General features: G+C 44.6%; 1 protein-coding gene across 1 annotated transcript in view; it reads right to left on the bottom strand.

Moving 5' to 3' along the window:
* The window catches only part of CERS4 (ceramide synthase 4), a 36,066-nt gene extending 17,146 nt beyond the window's left edge, over positions 1–18,920 (bottom strand). The window contains exons 1-6 of the mRNA XM_058163697.1: positions 18,820–18,920; positions 18,360–18,533; positions 13,222–13,339; positions 10,157–10,275; positions 9,541–9,598; positions 7,380–7,430 (exon numbers count right to left, since the gene is read on the bottom strand). Coding sequence (XP_058019680.1) covers positions 7,380–7,430; positions 9,541–9,598; positions 10,157–10,275; positions 13,222–13,339; positions 18,360–18,529 — 516 coding nt within the window. The 5' untranslated portion in view covers positions 18,530–18,533; positions 18,820–18,920. The remainder of the gene's footprint in view (positions 1–7,379; positions 7,431–9,540; positions 9,599–10,156; positions 10,276–13,221; positions 13,340–18,359; positions 18,534–18,819) is intronic.
* Between the last annotated feature and the right edge of the window lie 3,559 nt (positions 18,921–22,479).

Genomic DNA, 22,479 nt, shown 5'->3' on the forward strand with positions numbered 1-22,479 from the left:
ACACTAAAGTAGGGCAGTGTATTTCAAACTCAAGGGTCATTGAGTGGCTCAGACTGCTAAGACAGTCTGTTACTAACAGCAGCTGCTTGCTGCAGGTTCAAGTCCCACCAGGCCCAAGGTTGACTCAGCCTTCCATCCTTTATAAGGTAGGTAAAATGAGGACCCAGATTGTTGGGGGGGCAATAAGTTGACTTTGTATATAATATACAAATGGATGAAGACTATTGCTTAACACATTGTAAGCCGCCCTGAGTCTTCGGAGAAGGGCGGGATATAAATGCAAATTAAAAAAAAAAAATCTCAGCAATAATATAGGTTTGTCTATGGAGATTCTCCTGGTTGTCCCGAAAGTGTTTTTCCAAGAGGCAACTGGACTTTCTGGTTTTCTCTTTGAAGATGTTTCGCTTCTCATCCAAGAAGCTTCTTCAGCTATGTGCACAGCTAAATGTCTACGGAGATTCTCAGTCCTCCAGATCATGGTTGTCCCAAAGGTGCTTTTTTTTTTATTAAAAAAGTTTTAGAAAACAAACAAACATTTTTCCCCCTTTTCCCTCCCCTCCCCCCCTCAAAACCCCCTCCCCCCTCCCCCCCATCCCCCCCCTCCCGGCTTCCCGGGTCAATCACAAGGTATTAGTACACATAAACCAAACATAGACTAAAAATTTTCCCTTCCAACCCAATTAACCTCATCCGAGTCTTTTCATTTCCTAACCTCCCCCATAATTCTAAGATAATACATTCTAATTATTTAAAGGCAATCTGATATCTCTTAATCTGATATCTATTCTGTACATAATCAATCCATTTTTTCCATTCAATTAAATATCTTTCCTGCATATTGTCTTTCAAAAAGGCTGAGATTTTTGCCATCTCAGCCAAGTTGATAACTTTCAATATCCATTCTTCTATTGTAGGTAATTCTTTTTTCTTCCAATATTGTCCGATCAGCAGCCTTGCTGCTGTTACTAAGTTCAAAATCAATTTAGTCTCATTCACCGTACAATCCGTTATAATTCCCAAAAGGAAAAATTGCGGCAGGAACTTTATCTTCTTCTTCAAGACATTTTGAATAATCCACCAAATTCTTATCCAAAAGGCCTTAATTTTCTTACAAGTCCACCAAATATGAAAATATGTAGCATCATCACAATTACATCTCCAGCTTGGATATCAGGATACATACATGATAATTTCTTAGGATTTAAATGCCATCTATAAAACATCTTATAAAAATTTTCCCTTAGATTCTGTGCTTGTGTAAACTTAACATTTCTAACTCAGATTTTCTCCCATGTTGCCAACATTATTGGTTCCTGAATATTCTGTGCCCATTTTATCATACAGTCCTTTACCAAATCCTTTTCCGAATCTATTTCAAGCAACACATTATACAATCTCTTTATATGCTCCTGGGTCTGATTTCTAATTTGCTTTATTAAATTTTCCTCCCTTTGCATTATACCAATTTTTTGATTTTTTTGATTTTTTTTTACATTTATACCCCGCCCTTCTCCGAAGACTCAGGGCGGCTTACAGTGTATAAGGCAATAGTCTCATTCTATTTGTATATTTTTACAAAGTCAACTTATTGCCCCCCCAACAATCTGGGTCCTCATTTTACCTACCTTATAAAGGATGGAAGGCTGAGTCAACCTTGGGCCGGGCTTGAACCTGCAGTAATTGCAGGCTTTGTGTTCTTAATAACAGGCCTTACCAGCCTGAGCTATCCGGCCCTTCTTTTCATCTAGCACTTCATCTTCTTTTCATCTAGCACTTAGCTGCCCATATTGAAACCAAGTATAATTCCTCCCTTCTTCATTTAATACCTGTAATGATTTTAATTGCAAGCTACCTCCTTCAGCATACAAAAGTTCTTTATAAGTAATCATTTCCTGTTTCTGTTCTATATTTATATTGTCTATTGCGTGCCTGGGGCTTGCCCATATAGGAATCTTATAATCTCGTTTATAGGAATATTTTTTCCAGACACGCAAAAGAGCATTTCTTAACACATGATCCTTAAAAGCCCTATCCACTTTTTTTCCATAAAATAAATACATATGCCATCCATATCCATAGAAGTCATAACCTTCTATATTCAAAATTCTTTCCTCCGTTAAATTAAACCAGTCACTTATTACTGAAAGGGCTACTGCTTCATAATATAGTTTAAGATTAGGCATTTTTAGGCCTCCTCTTTCCCGTGAGTCCTGAATTATTTTCATTTTAACCCTCGCCTTTTTACCTTGCCATATAAATTTATTAATCCCAATCTGCCATTCCTCCAAGTTTTTATCTTTCTTAAGTATTGGTATCATCTGGAACAAAAATAAAAATCTAGGTAACACATTCATTTTAATAGCCACTATCCTCCCCAATAATGATAGCTGCAATTTTTCCCAAGCATTCATTTCTTTCTGAACTTTTTGCCATAGCAAGTCATAATTATTCTTATACAATTTCATATTCGATGAGCTAATATAAACCCCTAAGTATTTAACCTTTTTTACCACCTCAAATCCTGTTATTTCCTCTAGTTTTTGTTTCTGTTGTTTAGACATATTTTTAATTATCACTTTTGTTTTATTCTGATTTATTTTAAATCCTGATACCTTTCCATATTTATCAATTGTTTCCAATGAATTTATAGGATTTGTTAAAGTAACCACAAAGTCGTCCGCAAAAGCTCTAACTTTATACTCATATTGTCTAATTTTAATTCCCTCTATCTTCTTTAACTCTCGTATTTTATCCAATAATGGTTCCAAGGTTAAAACAAACAGTAGTGGTGATAAGGGACATCCCTGTCTCGTTCCTTTCGCAATCTTAATAACTTCTGTCAGACTACCATTTATTATAATCTGAGCTGTTTGCTCTCCATAAATCGCTTTAATTATTCTAACAAAGCAGTCTCCAAATTGCATCTTCTCTATTAGTTTGAATAAAAAATCCCAATGCAATCGATCGAAGGCCTTCTCCGCATCCAAAAAAATAAGTGCTGCTGAACTATTCTTCTTTTCCAATTATTCCAATATATTAATAATCTGTCTAACATTATTTCTCATCTGTCTCCCTTTTATAAATCCAGATTGATCAGTATGAATTCTTTGTTGTAAAACTAATATTAATCTATTCGCTAATATTTTAACAAAAATCTTGTAGTCATTGTTTAAAAGTGAGATCGGCCTATAATTCCCGGGTTTAGAACAATCTTGTTCCTCTTTTGGTATCAGTGTAATAAAAGATGTTTTCCAAGACGGAGGTATTCCCCCTCCTAATTGTATCTGGTTAAATAATTATTTAAGTGGACCTACTATTTCATCCTGTAACTTTTTGTAATAACTTGCTGTAAGTCCATCTGTACCGGGGGTTTTCCCCATTTTTAATTGTTTAATTGCCTCCACTATTTCTCCAGTAGCTATCGGCTGATTCAACTCTTCCCTTTGTTCCAATGTTAAAGTATTAACCTTATAATCTTTCAAATAATCATAAATGTCCCTATTCAGTATTTTATCTTTGGCATATAAAGTAGTGTAAAATTCTGAGAAGGCCTTTTTAATTTTATCTTGCTTTATCTCTTTACCTTTATATTCTATTTTTTCTATGATACGTGCTTTCTGTTTTTTCCTTAAATTATCTGCCAGCCACCTTCCAGGTTTATTTGCATTACAAAAGGTATTATGTTTAGCATATTGTATATTTGTTGCCACCTGGTCTGCCATTAACATATTAAATTGACTCTGTAATATTCTTATAGCCTCTTTAAGTTTCTGGTCTTGTGGGTTTTGTATTAATAATTGTTGTTTCTTTTGAATTTCTTCTTCTAAGTGCCTACGCTGCCTATATTTATTATTCCTCTGCCTGTTATTCAAATATATCGATATACCTCGAGTAAAAGCCTTACTCGCATCCCAAACAGTTTCTATTGGTGTCCCCTTATTCATGTTGAAATCAAAAAATTCCTTCATCTGTTTCTTACATTGATTTACATTATCCTCATATCTAAACAAATTTTCATTTACCCTCCATGTTCTACCACCATTTTTCCCTTGTAGTAATTCCATCCAAACTGGGCTAAGGTCAGTTAAACACCTCGGAAATATCTTCATTTTCTTCACCCTAGAAAGTAAGTCATTAGAAATTAACATAAAATCAATACGTGAAAAAGATTGATGCCTATCAGAAAAAAAAAGTAAAGTCTCTCTCTCTTTTTTTTTGTTTGTTTACATTTATACCCCGCCCTTCTCCGAAGACTCAGGGCGGCTTACAGTGTATAAGGCAATAGTCTCATTCTATTTGTATATTTTTTACAAAGTCAACTTATTGCCCCCCCAACAATCTGGGTCCTCATTTTACCTACCTTATAAAGGATGGAAGGCTGAGTCAACCTTGGGCCGGGCTTGAACCTGCAGTAATTGCAGGCTACTGTGTTCTAATAACAGGCTTCTTACCAGCCTGAGCTATCCCGGCCCCTCTCTCAACTGGATTCCGCAACCTCCAAAGCTGATGCAAGAAAATGTTTACCTAATTTTGAGTTTATTAAGTATTTTTGGTCTAATAATTTAATATGTGTCTCTTGTAGGCAAATCACATCATTTTTAAATTGTTTCAAATAGTGAAATATTTTCCTTCTTTTCTGAGCTGAATTCAAACCATTAACATTCCATGACAGGATTTTATTTGCCATTACTGGCCTCCTGAAACTTTGAACCAGACAACAGAAGATCCTCCTCCGGTATCTTCCATCTACCTCCTCCCACAGCTTTTACTTTGAGGCTGTTGCTCTTTTTCTTTACGCTTAAGAGCTCCTCTTGTCACCCTTTGCTCTTGTGGCTCCTCTGGTCCTGACGACAGTGAGGCCTCCTGGGCCACCACACCCTCTTGAAGTTTTTCTATCACTTCTATTTCAACTTTCAAGACTGTAGAGAGAAAATCCTTTGCCTTTAGCACGGTGTCAATCCGGTATCTCCTTCCTTGATAAAATACTGTCAGACCAACTGGCACCTCCCAGCTAAATTGAATCTGGTGTTTTTTAAGTTCTTGTGTGAAAAAGAAAAAATCCTTCCTGTCTCTTAAAATCTTGGAAGGAATCTCTTTCTGGACCTTCAGTTCCTGTTCTCCAATTTTCAAAGTTTTCTGATATGCTACTTGCAGAATCTGATTTCTCATAGTTCTTTTCACAAAATAAACCACAATGTCCCGAGGTAGCTTTCTCTGTCTTGCGATCCAAGAATTAACTCTATATATTTTATCAATTTGATAAGCTACCTCTTGGGGTTCCGCTTCAATAAATTCAGCCAATGCTTCTGATATAATTTTTCTTAGGTCCTCTCCTCTCTCTTCCTATAATCCACGGATTCTAAGAGCTCCTTCCATAAGCTTGTACTGCAATATCACAACCTGATCTTTGTTCTCCTCCACTTTTGTCTGAATACCTTCCATTTTATCTTCTAAATGCTTATTTGACTGAGAAATCTGTTGGATCTCTTCTTCCATTCCCTCGACTTTTTTAGACAAACATTGAAAAGCCAACATAATATCTTATTTTTTCATTATGCTCCCTCATTTCTTCCCTTATTTCTCTATTATTCTCTTTCATTTCCTCCCTTAAAAGTTTTTCCATCATCTCCTTTTGCCTCTCTTCAGAGAGTTTTAATTGTTCTTTAAGTATATCCTCAAGATTTGCTTCAGATCCCCTTCTTCCAGAGGATTTAGGTGGCTTACCAGCCATTTCAATCTTAAAGATTCAATAAAGTCAAGAATTTAAACTTAAAAGTTTTTCTTTGCCCCCTTCAGTATAGGAGAGCTCCGTTTATAGCAATCCACAAATAACGCTACTTTGTTAGACTGAGAACTTCACACTTTCACTTTCAGACGCCATTTTAAAGAGTCAGTTAAACAGAGAAGAAAGGTTCCAATTTCAAAGGGGGAAAAGTCAGGATACTTGCGTGCTGTATCTACTTCAAAGATCGAACGCTTGTGATTTTCCCCGTCTGCTTAAGAAATCAGTCCATTTAAAAAGTCCTTTTGAGCAGAGGTGGTCCCTTTTCCCTTTTCCTGACAAAGCATGAGCGCATTTGAAATCGGAGCACAGCGGGGCTCAGTGGGACCTCAAACCCAGGGATTTCGCTCCTCAGAACAAAACCCCTGGGGAGATCTACCACTCCCCCGCACTCTGCAAACCCCTTTTCGCTCAAGGGGTATGCTGAAGCCGGCGAACAGCTGATTTCTGCTTTTTTACCGCCTTTTACAATCTTCTAACACGGAGCGCCCTGTTCAAGCGCCCAACAGGAGGGGTGACGTCACTGGAAGCCCCAAAGGTGTTTTTTTTTAACTGGACTTTGTTTTTCTTTGAAAACATTTCACTTCTCATCCAAGAAGCTTCTCCAGCTCTGACTGGATGGTGGGGAAGGGAAGGATTGATACTCCCTGCAGACAGCTGGTCATTTGCATCCTTTTTAGAGAGCTGTTGAGGCCGCTTGGAGGTTTATCTCTATCCTCAGGGTCACCTGAGTGGAGCAAATGTGGATGGAGCCTTCTTGGAACTGCTGACAACATTATTTATCTCCAGTCTACAACACTGTCCATTCAGCAGTTCCAAGAAGGCTCCATCCCCATTTGCACCACTCAGGTGACCCTGAGAACATAGATAGATAAACTTCTAAGCAGCCTCAACGCCCTTCTAAAAAGGATGCAAATGACCCGCTTTGTCTGCAAGGAGTATCAATCCTTCCCTTCCCCACCATCCAGTCAGCTGAAGAAGCTTCTTGAAGGAGAAGCAAAATGTCTTCAAAGAAAAACAAGAAGTCCAGTTGCCTCTGGAAAAACAAGCAATTTGGGGACAATAATACAGGTTGTTCTCAATTTAGGATAACTGAACCCAAACTGTCTCTTTTCCTTTAAGTGAGATTTTAATCTGTTATTTTAAAAAAAATCATTTCATTTTATTATACAGGTAGTCCCTGATTTACAACTGCAAGTAGCCCTTTGACTTATGACCAGAATGGAGCCCAAAATTTCTGTTGCTGAGCGAGACAGTTGTTCCGTGAGTTTTGCCCCGTTTTACGACTTCCCAGGGTTGTTAAGCGAATCGATGCAGTCGTTAAGTTAGTCACCCGGTTGTAAAGCGAAGCTACCTTCCCTCATTGACTTCGCTTCACAAAAAGGGGGTCGCGTGACCCCGGGACACTGCAAACCGTCGTAAATATGAGTTCAGTGGCCGAGCGTCTGAATTTTGACCATGTGACCCTGGGAACAGTCACTAAATGAACCGTTGTAATTTGAGGACTACCTGTATTGCGGTTTTCTGAGAAAGGGGTTGTTAATTGAGGAAGACTTTTCCGTGGAAACATTCGTTCCGAACTCTCCTGATTCCTTACCTGCTGGGGGTACCCATCCCAACATTCGCGGAGATCCCACAACCAGGGTTTCTGCAAGAAGACATTGGTCGTTAGGAATCATGTCACACCAGCCCACCAACACGTCTCTGGAGCCGCCTTTGAAGGGGACGATGGAAAGGAAAGGAGACCACAAAGCAACCGCGGTCGCCAAGATATTTGAAGGAGGTTGAAAAATCATGTCACACCAGCCCACCAACACTTCTCTGGAGTCGCCTTTGAAAGGGACAACGAAAGGGAAAGGAACCACAAAGGAACTGTGGTCACCAAGATATTTGAAAGAGGTTGAAAAAAATCACGTCATGCCAGCATACCAACACTTCTCTGGAGCTGCCTTTGAAGGGGACAAGGTTGTGGCCCGCCAGCAGAGTTGGCAGCAGATTTGGACAGTGAGGAGGTTGGGGAGGAACATGGGCCAGTCCTGGAGTCTGGGGAAGGCTCTGATGAGAGCTCTGCATCGGAGGCAGAGAACGGGCCAGGGCCGAGTGCCAGTTATCAGCTGCCTTCAGAGTCAGACATCAGTGAGGCAGATGAACAGCCGGAGCCTGTTCCCAATATACGCATGTGCAGAATTGCCAGACAAAGGGAATAGCTAAAGAACAAGGGTCGACTTGGGAGTAAGGCCACAGGTGGACGAGGGAATGAAAGAGGAGCGAAAGGGAAGTGGAGTTTGCAAGAGACAATTAATTCGCCTAATTGGTTTGTGACTCTCCGAGACTCTTTGCCAAATTTTGAAGATATCGGCCTGGCAGTTCTCCAAGCCAGGTCAGGTCCGCGACTGTAAATTCTCCCTTGAAAGACTTTGCTGAAGGTGAATGAGAGGAATTCACTGTTTGTTTAATAAGCACCAACAGCCCCACCCAGCAGGAGCGCTGCCGGATCACTTTTTCAGTGGCTTTAATAAGTGAGGAGGTTGGGGAGGAACATGGGCCAGTCCTGGAGTCTGGGGAAGGCTCTGAGGAGAGCTCTGCATCGGAGGCAGAGAACGGGCCAGGGCCGAGTGCCAGTTATCAGCTGCCTTCAGAGTCAGACATCAGTGAGGCAGATGAACAGCCGGAGCCTGTTCCCAATATACGCATGTGCAGAATTGCCAGACAAAGGGAATAGCTAAAGAACAAGGGTCGACTTGGGAGTAAGGCCACAGGTGGACGAGGGAATGAAAGAGGAGCGAAAGGGAAGTGGAGTTTGCAAGAGACAATTAATTCGCCTAATTGGTTTGTGACTCTCCGAGACTCTTTGCCAAATTTTGAAGATATCGGCCTGGCAGTTCTCCAAGCCAGGTCAGGTCCGCGACTGTAAATTCTCCCTTGAAAGACTTTGCTGAAGGTGAATGAGAGGAATTCACTGTTTGTTTAATAAGCACCAACAGCCCCACCCAGCAGGAGCCGCTGCCGGATCACTTTTTCAGTGGCTTTAATAAGTGAGGAGGTTGGGGAGGAACATGGGCCAGTCCTGGAGTCTGGGGAAGGCTCTGAGGAGGACTTTGCGTCGGAGGCAGAGATGGGGCTAGGGCCATCTGACAGTTATCAGATGCCTTCAGAGTCAGACATCAGTGAGGCAGACAAACACCTGGAGCCTGTTCTAAGTGTGCGCGTGTGGAGAGTTGCCAGACGAAGGGAAAAGCTAAGGAACAGGGTCGATTTGGGATTAAGGCCACAGGTGGATGATAAAGGACCCCTCCCAGAGGGAATAAAAGAGGAGCGAAAGGGGAGTGGAGTTTGCAGGAGACAATTAGTTCATTTCTGCATTCTTGCCAAGTATTGCGGCGTCTGAAAGATATCGGCGTGGCCTGATCAAGGTCGGTAATTGTGAACTACCTTGAAAGACTGTGGGAGAGGAAAGACTTTGCTGAAGAGGAATTCACTGTCAATTAAATAAAAGGGGTTTATCGGGAGGAGGACTCGGCTTCGTGCTACTGGGGAAGCCTAGATCAGAACAGACGATGGGAGGGAAAGGAGACCACAAGGTAATTGAAAGCGTTGAAAAACGGACTCCTTCCATTCTGCACTCCCCATCTTTTTCTAATCAAAAAGGAGACTAACAAGGAGACATTAGAGGCTGAGAAAGTCACCAGCTGTATTACACGGCGACGGATGGAGGTGTTTTTTTTTTGACAACGAACAAGTGAAGTGGGGAAACTCACATCATAAAGGACAGCCAACCCCGTGCATAAAGAAATGGCGTAGTAGGTGGCTCTCCAGCTGGAAAACAATCAGAAAAGAAAAAGAAAAAGAAAAAAACATCAGGGCACATTAGACAGCCGGCCAGGAGATTCATGGATTCCAGAGTTGGAAGGGAATACAAAAATTCCTTACTAGCCACTGATGATGTCACCTAGCTGGGTAATGAAATGCCTGCAAGAAAACAGCCAAGCTGAAAGAGAGCCCCAGGGAGCCTACAGTCCTCCTCTTCCTCGCTGCAGCCCCCCTCCCTTCTAGCGCTGATGAGGTTACCTAGTATGGTAATGAAATGCCTGCAAGAAAATAACCAAAGTCAGACAGCACCAAGGACCCCACAGTCATTGCCCTCCTCCTCCACTCTCTTCTAGCACTGATGAAGTTACCTAGCATGGTAATGAAGTGTCTGCCAAAAACCTACCAATGAAGTGTCTGCCAAAAACCTACCAAGCTCAGAGAGCTCTAAGGGCGCTACAGTCCTCCTCCTCCTCCTCCTCCTCCTCTTCCTCCTGTTGGACGCCAAGAGGCTCGAGTGGCCATGGGCTGCATGTTGACTATCCTGCCCCAGGAATGTCGACTCACCTGGCTTCACAGAATTTCTTGGTCAAGCTGGGCCGGTCCTGATTCAGGCGGCATCGGAACCACCTCTCTACCTGCCTCGGTTGGAGGTCGCACTGCTTGGCTAAGCTGCTGAGCTCCTCCTGGAAGGCAGGAGGCAGAAACAGGTGAGAAAAGTTGCAGAGCCAAACCCCAAGACCACTTTGCTGGGGAAAGCAACGGGCTTCGGTTTTTTTTAATGGTTTTAAAATTTGTCCTGAATTTGTCTCTGCTGCTTCTACACGTGTGCCTGGAGAGAAAGAGAATGAGAGAGAGACAGAAAATGAGAGAGAGAGAGAAGGATTGAGAGAGAGAGAGAATGAGAGAAAAAGAAGGATTGAGAGAATGAGAGACAGAATGAGAGAAGGATTGAGAGGCAATGAGAAGGATTGACAGAGAGAGAGAGGAATGAGAGAGAGAAAGAGAAGGATTGAGAGAGAGAGACAGACAGACAGAAAGAGAATGAGAGACAGAGGGGGGAGAGAGAGAAGGATTAAGAGAGGATGAGAGAGAGAATGAGAAGGATTGAGAGAGAGAGAATGAGATTGAAAGAATGAGAGAGACAGAATGAGAGAGAGAGAGAGAAGGATTGAGAGAGAGAAAGAATGAGAGAAAAAGAAGGATTGAGAGAATGAGAGACAGAGTGAGAGAAGGATTGAGAGACAATGAGAAGGATTGACAGAGAGAGAGAGGAATGAGAGAGAGAAAGAGAAGGATTGAGAGAGAGAGACAGACAGACAGAAAGAGAATGAGAGACAGAGAGGGGGAGAGAGAGAGAGAGAGAAAGAATGAGAGAAGGATTGAGAGAGAGAAAGAATGAGGGAAAAAGAAGGACTGAGAGAATGAGAGACAGAATGAGAGAAAGATTGAGAGAAAATGAGAAGGATTGAGAGAGAGAGAGACAGAGAGAAAGAGAATGAGAGACAGAGAGGGGGAGAGAGAAAAGGATTAAGAGAGAATGAGAGATAGAATGAGAAGGATTGAGAGAATGAGAGACAATGAGAAAGAGAGAGAGAGGAAAGAAAGAATGAGAGAGAGAAAGAGAAGGAGTGAGAGAATGAGAGACAATAAGAAGGATTGAGAGAGAGAGGAATGAGAGAGAGAATGAGAAGGATTAAGAGAGAGAGGAATAAGAGAGAGAATGAGGATTGAGAGAGAGAGGAATGAGAGAGAATGAGAAGGATTGAGAGAGAGAGGAATGAGAGAGAGAATGAGAAGGATTGAGAGAGAGAGGAATGAGAGAGACAATAAGAAGGATTGAGAGAGAGAGGAATGAGAGAGAGAATGAGAAGGATTGAGAGAGAGAGACAGACAGAAAGAAAGAGAATGAGAGACGGGGAGAGAGAGAGAAGATTGAGGGAGAATGAGAGATAGAATGAAAAGGATTGAGAGTGAGAGAATGAGATTGAAAGGATGAGAGTGAGAGAGAATGAGAGAATGTGAGAAAGAATGAGAGGATGAGAGAAAGAAAATGAGAGAGTGATGGAGCGAGAAAGAAATTGAGAGAGAAAAAGAATGAGAGAATGAGAGAAAGAATTAGAAGGATTGAGGGAGAATGAGAGAGAGAGGGATTGAGAGAAAGAGATTAAGAGAGAGAGAGAGAGACAATGAGAGAAAGGATGGGAGGAAGGGGGGTGCTTAATGCATCATTTCAAAAATCTCTTTACTCTCATTTTTGGATCTGATCCACTCTGGCGTTGGGATTTTATAACTATCCTACTGGCTTTATTCAGTTCTTGAACACCCCCCCCATAGTAATAACAACAACAACAACAACAGAGTTGTTGGCTTTTTTGGCAGCTGCTGCACACGGATGGCTCATATCTAAATGGTTGTCCACTAGGACTCCAAGATCCCTCTCACAGGTACTACTACTGAGCAAGGTACATCCGACGAGTCTCACGCTGGGGAAATCTGATTTCAGCCGATGTTGCTTTCGAAAGGAATTAAATGAAGAAAGACCTCGGCCTCCCGACTGCTGCTTCGTGCACGTTACACCCCTGCGTGCATTTGCCACCTGGAGGTTTACCTGTGTCCTCAGGGTCACCTGAGTGGTGCAAATGGGGGTGGAGCCTTCTTGGAACGGCTGAAAGGACCGTGTCGTACCGGAGACAGATGATGTCATCAGCAGTTCCAAGAAGGCTCCACCCCCATTTGCACCACTCAGGTGACCCTGATGACACAGGTAAACCTCCAGGTGGCCTCAGTGATTCTCTCAAAGGATGCAAATGACCAGCTGTCTGCAAGGAATATAAATCCTTCCATTCCCCACCATCCCGTCAGAGCTGAAGAAGCTTCTTGGATGAAAAGTGAAACATCTTCAAATAATAATAATAATAATAATAATAATAATAATAATAATAATAATAATAATAATAATAATAATAATAATAATAATAATAATAATAATAATAATAATTTAATTTTTATACTGCCCTTCTCCCGAAGGACTCAGGGCGGTGAACAGGCAGATAAAATAATACAATACATTACAATAAAAACGCTATTTAAAAAACTTATTCAATATAGCCTAAATTTAAAATACAATACAAAATATAAAATAAACCCCAATAAAATCCATGTTTAAAAACCCTATTTAAGCCAGTCCTGCTCAGAAGAATAGATATGTCTTCAGCTCACGGCGAAAGGTCCGGAGGTCAGGAAGTTGTTGAAGTCCTGGGGGAAGCTCATTCCAGAGGGTAGGTGCCCCCACCGAGTACCAAAAAAATACCAGAAAGTCCATTTGCCTCTTGCAAAAGCTCCTTTGAGGCAACCAGGACCTGGAAGGGCTGAGAATCTCCATAGACTCTCTAGTCTTCAGCCTTTGGATCCACTCATGGTCTCCTATCATGGACTAAGTATGGTCAGCTTTTTAAGTTCTACTTTACAAAGGCCCTAAAAATCTGGAGTATTTTCTCCAAGGCCAGAGGTCTATGAAGACGCTCAGCCGTCCAGGTCGCAGTTATCCAGTCCCTCCCTCCATGGTTGGGACATCCAAGGCCAGAGTCTGAGCCACCCCTTCCAACACCTTTGTGTGAACAAAAACTCACCTTGGCAGGACTTTTCCTCCACTTCCTGTAAAAAGACTCCAGGATGGGGTTGGGAGAAGGTTTCCGCCTCACCTTTTCTCGCAAACTTAGTTTTTTACTCAAGGGGATGCCGATTTTCCTGCCGAGAAAAGGAACAGGTTGGGTAGTTAAGACAACTGGGTGGAGTTAGACCAAGACTGGCCAAATTTAACCGGTCCTTGGCTTTCTCGTTTCACGTGCCACTCAAGAGCAGGCCTAGGAAGCCAACACAAAGAAAACAAGACCGAGGAATGTAACCGGTTTCTTTTCAAAATGAAAGAGAGCACATGGATCGCAACAATGCCCACACCGATCATTCTCAACTCGAAACTCCAATGGGGCTGAGAATGGCTCTGGGTTTGGGCTTCGTTGGCCCAGGGAGAATGGCCACCTCTGGCCTTGGAGGGGGTGGCACTGCCCCAGACAGACGCTGTGCGTAATCTGGGGGATCTCCTGGACTCAGGATTCCTGCTCAAAGACCAGGCGGCAGTCGTGGCCAGGAAGGCCTTTGCACAACTGCAGGTTGTGCGCCGGTTGCGCCCTTTCCTGGACCGACAAGCCCTTCTCACGGTCACTCATGCCCTAATCCCCTCCCATCTTGACTATTGCAACACACTCTACATGGGGCTGCCCTTGAAGATCATCTGGAAGCTCCAGTTGGCGCAAAATACAGGGGCCCGCATGGTTTTGTGCAGACCTCGGCGTGTCCGCTCTCCTGCGGGAGCTGCATTGGTTGCCGCTTTGCTTCCAGGTGCAATTCAAGGTGTCACCTTTGAAGCCCTTCATGGCTTGGGATCAGGCCGGTCACATCTACCCGACCCACTAGAGTGGGGAGACAAGGAATGTTGCAGGTCCCATCCCCTAAGGAGATTCATCTGGTGGGACCCAGAAGAAGGGCCTTCTCTGTGGTGACTCCCTCTCTCTGGAACATCTTCCCCTGGGAGTTTAGACTGGCCCCTACTCTGACACTCTTTCGGAAGGGTCTGAAGATGTGGGCTCTGCCAGCGGAGAACCCAGAGCGGGATAGGTGGTAGGAGTGTGTGTTACACAGGGGTGGGTGGTGGAGGGTTGTAGTTGTAGTTGTTGTTTATTTATTTATTTATTTCATATGATGCTTTTATACCTTTGTAAGCTGTCTTGAGTCGCCCTATGCAAGGAGGCATTGATGTAAATTTTCTAAATAAATAAACTATTTTCTGCTGATATATAAAATGGTTGTTATTTTAACAACCTTTCCTACCTATATAGGATATAGGAAGCCTATTGCTCTTATTGTTGTGGCCTGTCAGCCATTCCAGCAGCTGAATCAGAGGAGGAAGAGGAGGAGGCGTGGGAGTCAGGGTAAGAGAGTTGCGAGAGGAAAGAGGGAATGGAGCTGGCAGAGAGAGAGAGAGACAAAGGCCATCCGTTAGCCCTCAGATGGAGAGTCAACAGCCCCCAGGTCTGGAGGTGGCTGATGAGGAAGAGGAGGAACAGCTGGGTCCAGTGCCTGATGCATGGATGCACAGAAGGCAGAGGAGAGGAGAGCAGTGGAAATCTATGGGCCGGTCCTTGGGACGGAAGAGCCACCACTGCTAGCGAAGCCCCACCTTAGCTCTGGGGATAAAAGGAAGGAGGCAGAGATGAATAGATGTGGCAGACAACTATTAATCTTTTGGCCAGACAGACTTCTTAGCCTGCGTTGAGAGAGAAATATTTTGTCAGGGCTGCTGGGGCTCCCAATAAAGGAATCTTTGAGTGAACATCAGTTTGTTGTGTTTGGGGAGCTGGGTCAAAACACTTGTCTTCTCCTTTTTGCAATATATAAAACAAACATCAGGAGTGATATTAACCCTAGTAAGATAGACCGTGATTGGCTTCTAGGTCCCTGGTTCCCATGCTTCCCTATCTCCAGTTCTGGAGGGACCTGCACTAACCTAAACAGAACCTGGACTGAATTTTGGGGTCCTCCAAGACCCCCCTTGAACGAACAGGTAGCAGCCAAGTCCAGAAGGGCCTTTTTGTTGAATTTCACATTATACCTGTTGTGCCTCGCCCACCCCCCTCTCCGTAGCCGGGCCCCTCCCATATCCTGTTATCTGAACCAGAGACTGATAGTGAAGAAGAATGGCCTGGCATGCCTCCAACCCCCAGCCCTGGCACCATGCCCGGACAGACTGAGCAAGAAGCCAGCCACGAGCTAGAATTACTGGCAGCTGAGCAGGAGGACAAAACATGGACAGATCCCCGCTTCCGGAGAATGGAGAGGTGACGTCAGCAAAAGGAAGGGAGGGGCAGGCCTGGATAAGTGCTGAGTCATGGAGCCACACCCCATGGCCTATATAAAGGGTCTGCTTTCTGGCATTCCTTGAGTCAGGCGAAGTCTCATCTAGTTGCTGAAGTCACACCTTGGATTCCTGCCTGCCCTGAGAACTCTGACAGGAATTTGGCAAAGCTGCAGAGGCTTCGTGGCCACGCTTGATACAGACTTCCCAGACCCGGCCGTCAGAGGAGGAGTGGGACACGACAGTACCCCAATGGCACCAGTTCCTGGACTAAGTAGCTAATATGAACAATAAGCACCGTGTATCCCTGAAAATAAGACCTGGTCTTATATTGTTTTGGGCTAGAAAATAAACACTAGGGCTTATTTTTAGGGAAACATGATTCCAGGGTGATCAGCCTAGCTAGGCGCCCCGCTCCTGGCACACACACAAAGTGGCAAGCACGCGGGCACTGATAGTATCTGGCAGCAGCTGCAGCCTGCCGGTCCCTTGGTTGCCAACTTTGGAGTTGCCCAGTCCACGCAGCACAGAGGAGTTGATCTCTCCAAGCCGCAGACGGAGGCAGAGGTGCAAGGCAAAAGGCAGGCAATCTCGATGCCCCACATGGGCCATAAGCAATCTGAGAGACACAAAGATGAGCCTCCCACAACCGCCCACCTGCTTTGGCCCAGTCTCAGCTTTCCCACAGCCCGTGTGGCATGTCCAGATCACCTGCCTTCCCCACCCCACCCCGGTGCCTCTGCTACCGGTGCCACCACACAAAGACGAGCCTCCCACGGCTACTTGCTGCTCGGGCCCACTGACTCTCGGCTTCCCCGCAGTCCGCAGGGCGTGTCTGGATCGTCTGCCTGCCCCCGCACCTCTGCCTCCATCTGCTGTTTGGACAGGGAATCAACACCTGCACTGCACAGGTGCGCTGTGGCTGCTGCCGGACACTGTCAGCCCACACATGCTCGCCACCTCCTGTGCTGGCCATGCCCACACACCCCTATTTTGGGGGTAGGGCTTATATTAGGTGCACACTTAATAATATCAGAGTTGGAAGGGACCTCGGAGGTCTTCTAGTCCCTGCCCAGGCAGGAAACCCTACACCATTTCAGACAAATGGCTCTCCAACATTTTCTTAAAAATTTCCAGTGTTGGAGCATTCAAAACTGCTGGAGGCAAGTTGTTCCACTCATTAATTGTTCTGTCAGGAAATTTCCCCTTAGTTCTAGGTTGCTTCTCTCCTTGATTAGTTTCCACCCATTGCTTCTTGTCCTGCCTTCAGGTGCTTTGGAGAATAGCTTGACTTCTTTGGGGCAGCCCCTGAGATATTGGAAGACTGCTATCATGTCTCCCCTAGTCCTTCTTTTCATTAAACTAGACATACCCAGTTCCTGCAACCGTTCTTCATACGTTTTAGCCTCCAGTCCCCTAATCATCTTTGTTGCTCTTCTCTGCACTCTTTCTAAAGCCTCAACGTCTTTTTTACATCGTGGCGACCAAAACTGGATGCAATATTCCAAGTGTGGCCTTACCAAGGCATTATAAAGTGGCATTAAGACTTCACGTGATCTTGATTCTATCCCTCTGTTTATGCAGCCCAGAACTGTATTGGCTTTTTTGGCAGCTGCTGCACACTGCTGGCTCATATCTAAATGGTTGTCCACTAAGACTCCAAGATCCGTCTCACAGTTACTACTATTGAGCAAGGTACCACATATACGGTACCTGTGCATTTTGTGTTTTTGGCCTAAATGTAGAACCTTACTTTTTTCACTGTTGAATTTCATTTTGTTAGATAGCGCCCAATGTTCAAGTCTGTCAAGATCTTTCTGTAACTTGAGCCTATCTTCTGGAGTGTTGGCTATTCCTGCCAGCTTGGTGTCATCTGCAAATTTGATGAGTTCCCCATCTATCCCCTCGTCCAAGTCATTGATGAAGATGTTGAAGAGTACTGGGCCTAAAACAGAGCCTTGGGGTACTCCACTGCATACTTCCCTCCATGTGGATGTAGTTCCGTTGAGGACTACACGTTGAGTGCGGTTGGTCAGCCAGTTACGAATCCATCTGGTGGTGGTGCTGTCTAACCCACATTTTTCTACTTTATCTAGTAGTAGGTTATGGTCTACTTTATCAAATGCTTTACTGAAGTCCAAGTAAATTATATCGACAGCATTCCTCTGGTCCACTAATTTTGTCACTTAAAAAACCAGGCTAGGGTTTATTTTCAAGGTAGGTCTTATTTTCAGGAAAACATGGTATGTCAGAAAGCATCAAAAGGCCGTGTTCCATTTCCCTTGCTTCTTATTTTTGTCAGTCTATAACAGGAGTAGTCAACCTTTTTATACCTACTGCCCACTTTTGTATCTCTGTTAGTAGTAAAATTTTCTAATCACCCACCAGTTCGGGGGGAGATGTGCGAGCTATTCTGGGACGAGGCTCTTTTGTTTGTGGTCGCACTATAGCGCCATTTAGTTTCACTTACGTAACGTGAACTAAACTTATGCACAGGCAATACAAATAATATATTTTCAGAAATTTAAATTGTCATGGGGAATTTTATGAAAACCTAATGAAAATGTTTTTAAATAATGCTATGAATTTTTTTTTTAAAGTCAGTTAAATTAAAAAAAAGGAAAGTGCTTCAGTATCGGACAAAACCCCACCATGAAAGCTGGAACGCCCACTGGTGGGCGGCAGGGACCAGGTTGGCTACCACTGGCCTATAACATTCTGTTTCTCAAGAACGATGGCTCAAAGCAAGGAGTAGAAACAGGGCATTCCGCTGTTACAAGCTTTTGAATGGAAAGGGGAAGGAAAGTTTTCTCCAGTGTTTGGGGTCTCTCACGGTTTCAGCTGGTCAGAGCTTGCCTTTCGAAGAAGACCCGGAGGGCAACCAGAAGGAAAGCGATGGGGAGGCAGAGCAGGAGGTGACCAGGTTGGGGATAATGGATGTCCTCCGTCTCCTGCATGTCCTCCCAGGTGATCCCTGGAGGTAGCCAGTATTCCTGTCTCCAAAACCATGGGGTGAGCTGCGCCATCTCCCTGGGAAGAGAGAATATTCGTTAGATTCAGTGACTTTTTGTAAAAGATAGCCATCCACCTCTTCTGCGGGTTTTGTGATCGGACCAGAAAACATGATATTCTCTGTCTGAAATAATGGAGTCAGGGAGGGATGAGTTCAGCCATGTTTCACATACAAATATATCGAATGTACCAGTATTTAACAAAAGGAGAATTCAGGCATTTTGTTTACAATGCTTCTTGCATTTATCAATTTGCGTTTAAGTTCAGCAGTGGTTGGTAGAAAGGAAATAAGGGGTGTGCGTACCTAGTTTTGGATGATGGCTGGTTGAAAGTTCTGTACGACGGATGGTTGGATGTTTTGGGTGATGGGGGGTTGGATGTTGGGCAATTGACTGTAGGTTTTTCTTTTTATGCAGTCAGCACGGTAGTCAATATATAGGTTGGATTCGCCTTTGTCTTGCCGTCGTTTGAGTTCTGTGCAGGGGGTGAGATGGGGAACTGCAAGGGTCTTTCCAGAACAAAGGTCCCTCTTAGTTCTTCCTACACCAATAACAGCATCAGTCAGTGACGGCTAACCTTTTTGGCACCGACTGCTGTAACTGGAGCTCACGTGTACCCACCGGAGTACCAAAACCTGGAAGAGAGCAGCTGGCTAGTTGCTCCGCACATGCATGCGGTGGCCAGCTGATCTTCCGAGTTCCATCGTGCGCATGTGCACTAGACTGCTGCTCTCTTCCAGGAAGACCAGCTGTCCGACACGCATGTGTGCAATGGAACCCGGAAGACCAGCTGGTGAGTATGTGTGTGCCTACAGGGAGGGCTCTGTGTGCCACCTCTGGCATGTGTGCCATCGTTTCGCCATCACAGCCATAGGTAGTCCTTGACTTAGGACCACAATAGAGCCCCAAAATTTCTGTTCCTAAGCAAAACAATTTCTAAATTTAGGGCCTCTGGTGGCTCAGACTGCTAAGACAGTCTGTTATTAACACAGCTGTTGGCAATTACTGCAGGTTCAAATCCCACCAGGCCAAGGTTGACTCAGCCTTCCATCCTTTATAAGGGAGGTAAAATGAGGACCCAGATTGTTGGGGGGGGCAATAAGCTGACTTTGTATATAATATACAAATGGATGAAGACTATTGCTTGACACAGTGTAAGCCACCCTGAGTCTTCGGAGAAGGGCGGGATATAAATGCAAATAAAAATTTTTTTGCCCCACGTTACCCCACTTTTCTTGCCATGTGTGTTGTTAGGTGAAGTGCTGAGCTCATTATGTTAGCCACACGGTTGTTAAGTAAATCAGACTTCCCTGTTGGTTTTGCTGGTTGGAAGGTCACAAAAGGGGATCCCACGACCCCAGGACGTTGACATCGTCATAAATAAGAGTCAGTTGCGGAAAAAGTAAGGAAAAGTGTAGGGAAAGAGAGGGGGGGGGGGAGAAAGAAAAGGGATCGACTTCCGACTCCCTTTGGTGCAGTAGAAGAAGACCGTAACATCAAACCTCAATTTTTTACTTTTACATAGTAATATAAACTAGCCATTTCTATAACAACCAATCTATCTAATCGGTAAAAACCCAAAATCAAAGTTTCGTTTTTTCCCCCCACCTCAAGCACAAAGTCCAGAAGCAGATTCCAAATAAAAAAAAAAAGTAATTGTCACAAAAGAAGGTGGAATATATACGTTTCCCCGGATAATGTTGCAGGATCCGATCGTGTCTAGGACTTTTCGGTTCCAACCCTTGGCCGCACCTTCCTGTCTGCGAGGGTTCCTCCTCCGGAGATTCACCTCTAGCCTTTTTCCTCGGCTGACACGCCTCCATCTCTTCACCCTGGTCCAGAGGCCATGGCCCCCCCACCCCCACCCCCGTCTCACGCGCTTCGGGGCGGCCCATTCTCCGAAGCAGGGCTCGTCCTGGGCTTTTCGCCACCCGGGACAGTTAGCTGCCAACCAATCGGCTAGCTGCCAATGCCGGCAGCCAAAAGCCACAGTGCAATCGATCGCAGTGGGGAGGGGGGGGTGCAGCCAGACGGCTTTAGGAAAGCCGAAAGCTTGTTAGGTGAAGGAAGGGGAGGGGGTGGAAGCTCCCCTGTACCTGATCGTGCCTCCCTGATAATGAACGGGAAGGGAAGAGCAGGGGGCCATAAGTACACCGGCTTCATCTAAAGGGAAGCGGGGGAGAGGGAGAGAGAAGGTAGACAAGAAAGAAAAGAAAAGAAAAAGGGAGGGAGGGAGGGAGGGAGGGAGGAAGGAAGGAAGGAAAGAAAGAAAGAAAGAAAGAAAGAAAGAGAAGGAAGGAAAGAAAGAAAGAAGGAAGGAAGGAAAGAAGGAAGGAAGAAAGAAAAGAAAGAAAGAGAAGGAAGGAAGGAAGGAAAAGAAAGAAAGAAAAAAGAAAGAAAGAAAAAAGAAAGTAAAAAAGAAGGAAAGAAGGAAGGAAGGAAGGAAAAAAAGAAAGAAAGAAAAAAGAAAAAGAAAGAAAGAAAGAGAGAGAGAGAGAGAGAAGGGAGGGGAGTTTCTTGTCCTGCCTTCAGGTACTTCCGGTACAGGGGCCGGAATAGCTCAGGCTGTAAGAAGCCTGTTATTAAAACACAGCTGCCTGCAATTACTGCAGGTTCTAGTCCCACCAGGCCCAAGGTTGACTCAGCCTTCCATCCTTTATAAGGTAGGTAAAATGAGGACCCAGATTGTTGGGGGGGGGCAATAAGTTGACTTTGTAAATATACAATTAGAATGAGACTATTGCCTTACACACTGTAAGCCGCCCTGAGTCTTCGGAGAAGGGCGGGGTATAAATGTAAACAAAAAAAAAAAAAACTTTGGCAAATAGGTCGACCCCCGTCTTCTTTGTGGCAGCCCCTCAAATACTGGAAAACTGCTGTCATATCATCCCTAGTTCATCTCTTCATTAGAGTAACCCAGAGGTTCCCAATCTTTTTTGCCCGCGGCTCCCCCGGAAATCCGACCTGCAACTGCGCATGCGCACCAGACGTGCCCGCGGCTCCCCGGAAATCCGACCTGCAACTGCGCATGCGCACCAGACGCCCCAGAAATGGCGCATCAGCGCCGGACCCAGCGGGCGCAGATATTCCGCGGCGCCCCCATGACGATATCGCGGCTCCCTGGGGAGCCGCGGCTCACAGTTTGGGAATCACTGGAGTAACCTAATTCCCTTAGCTGTTCATCGTAAGTTTTAGCCTCCAGTCCCCTCATCATCTTTGTTGCTCTTCTCTGCACTTTTTCTAGAGTCTCAACCTCTTTTTGAAATTGCAGTGACCACAACTGGATGAAGGATTGTTAAGTCTGGCCTCACCATTGCCGTACTGAGCGGTGCTAACACTTCCTGTGATCTGGATAGAATCCCTTTGTTGACGCAGCCCGAGGGCTCTGTGACCTTTTTGGCTGGCTGCATCATACCATCATACAATGTTGGGGCCTCTGGTGGCTCAACGGACTAATGCAGTCTGTTATTAACACAGCTGCTTGCAGGCCCAAGGTTGGCTCAGCCTTCCATCCTTTATAAGGTAGGTAAAATGAGGACCCAGATTGTTGGGGGCAATTAAGTTGACTTTGTATATAATATACAAATGGATGAAGACTATTGCTTGACATAGTGTAAGCCGCCCTGAGTCTTCGGAGAAGGGCGGGATATAAATTCAAATTAAAAAAAAAAAAAGTGTGAGCCACACTGAAACTGCTCTACCAGGACACCAAGATCCGCCTCACAGGCACTGTTGAAGGAAGTTAGGACAGGTGCTGCCTATCCTGTACTGGGCCGTCTGGTTTTTCCGGCCTCTGTGCAGGGACCTAACTTTTCTCACCGCAGAACTGCGTCTTGCAGCGTGTTCCACACATTGGCTCAGTCAGGGTGGTCAACCTGTTCCCAAAAGAACCCGAAGGGCCAGACAAGGAATAAGGGATGGAAAGTGAACAAGGAAAGATTCAACCTAGAAATAAGTTCTGACAG

This window comes from Ahaetulla prasina, chromosome 1 (assembly GCF_028640845.1).
Source record: "Ahaetulla prasina isolate Xishuangbanna chromosome 1, ASM2864084v1, whole genome shotgun sequence".
NCBI lineage: Eukaryota > Metazoa > Chordata > Lepidosauria > Squamata > Colubridae > Ahaetulla > Ahaetulla prasina.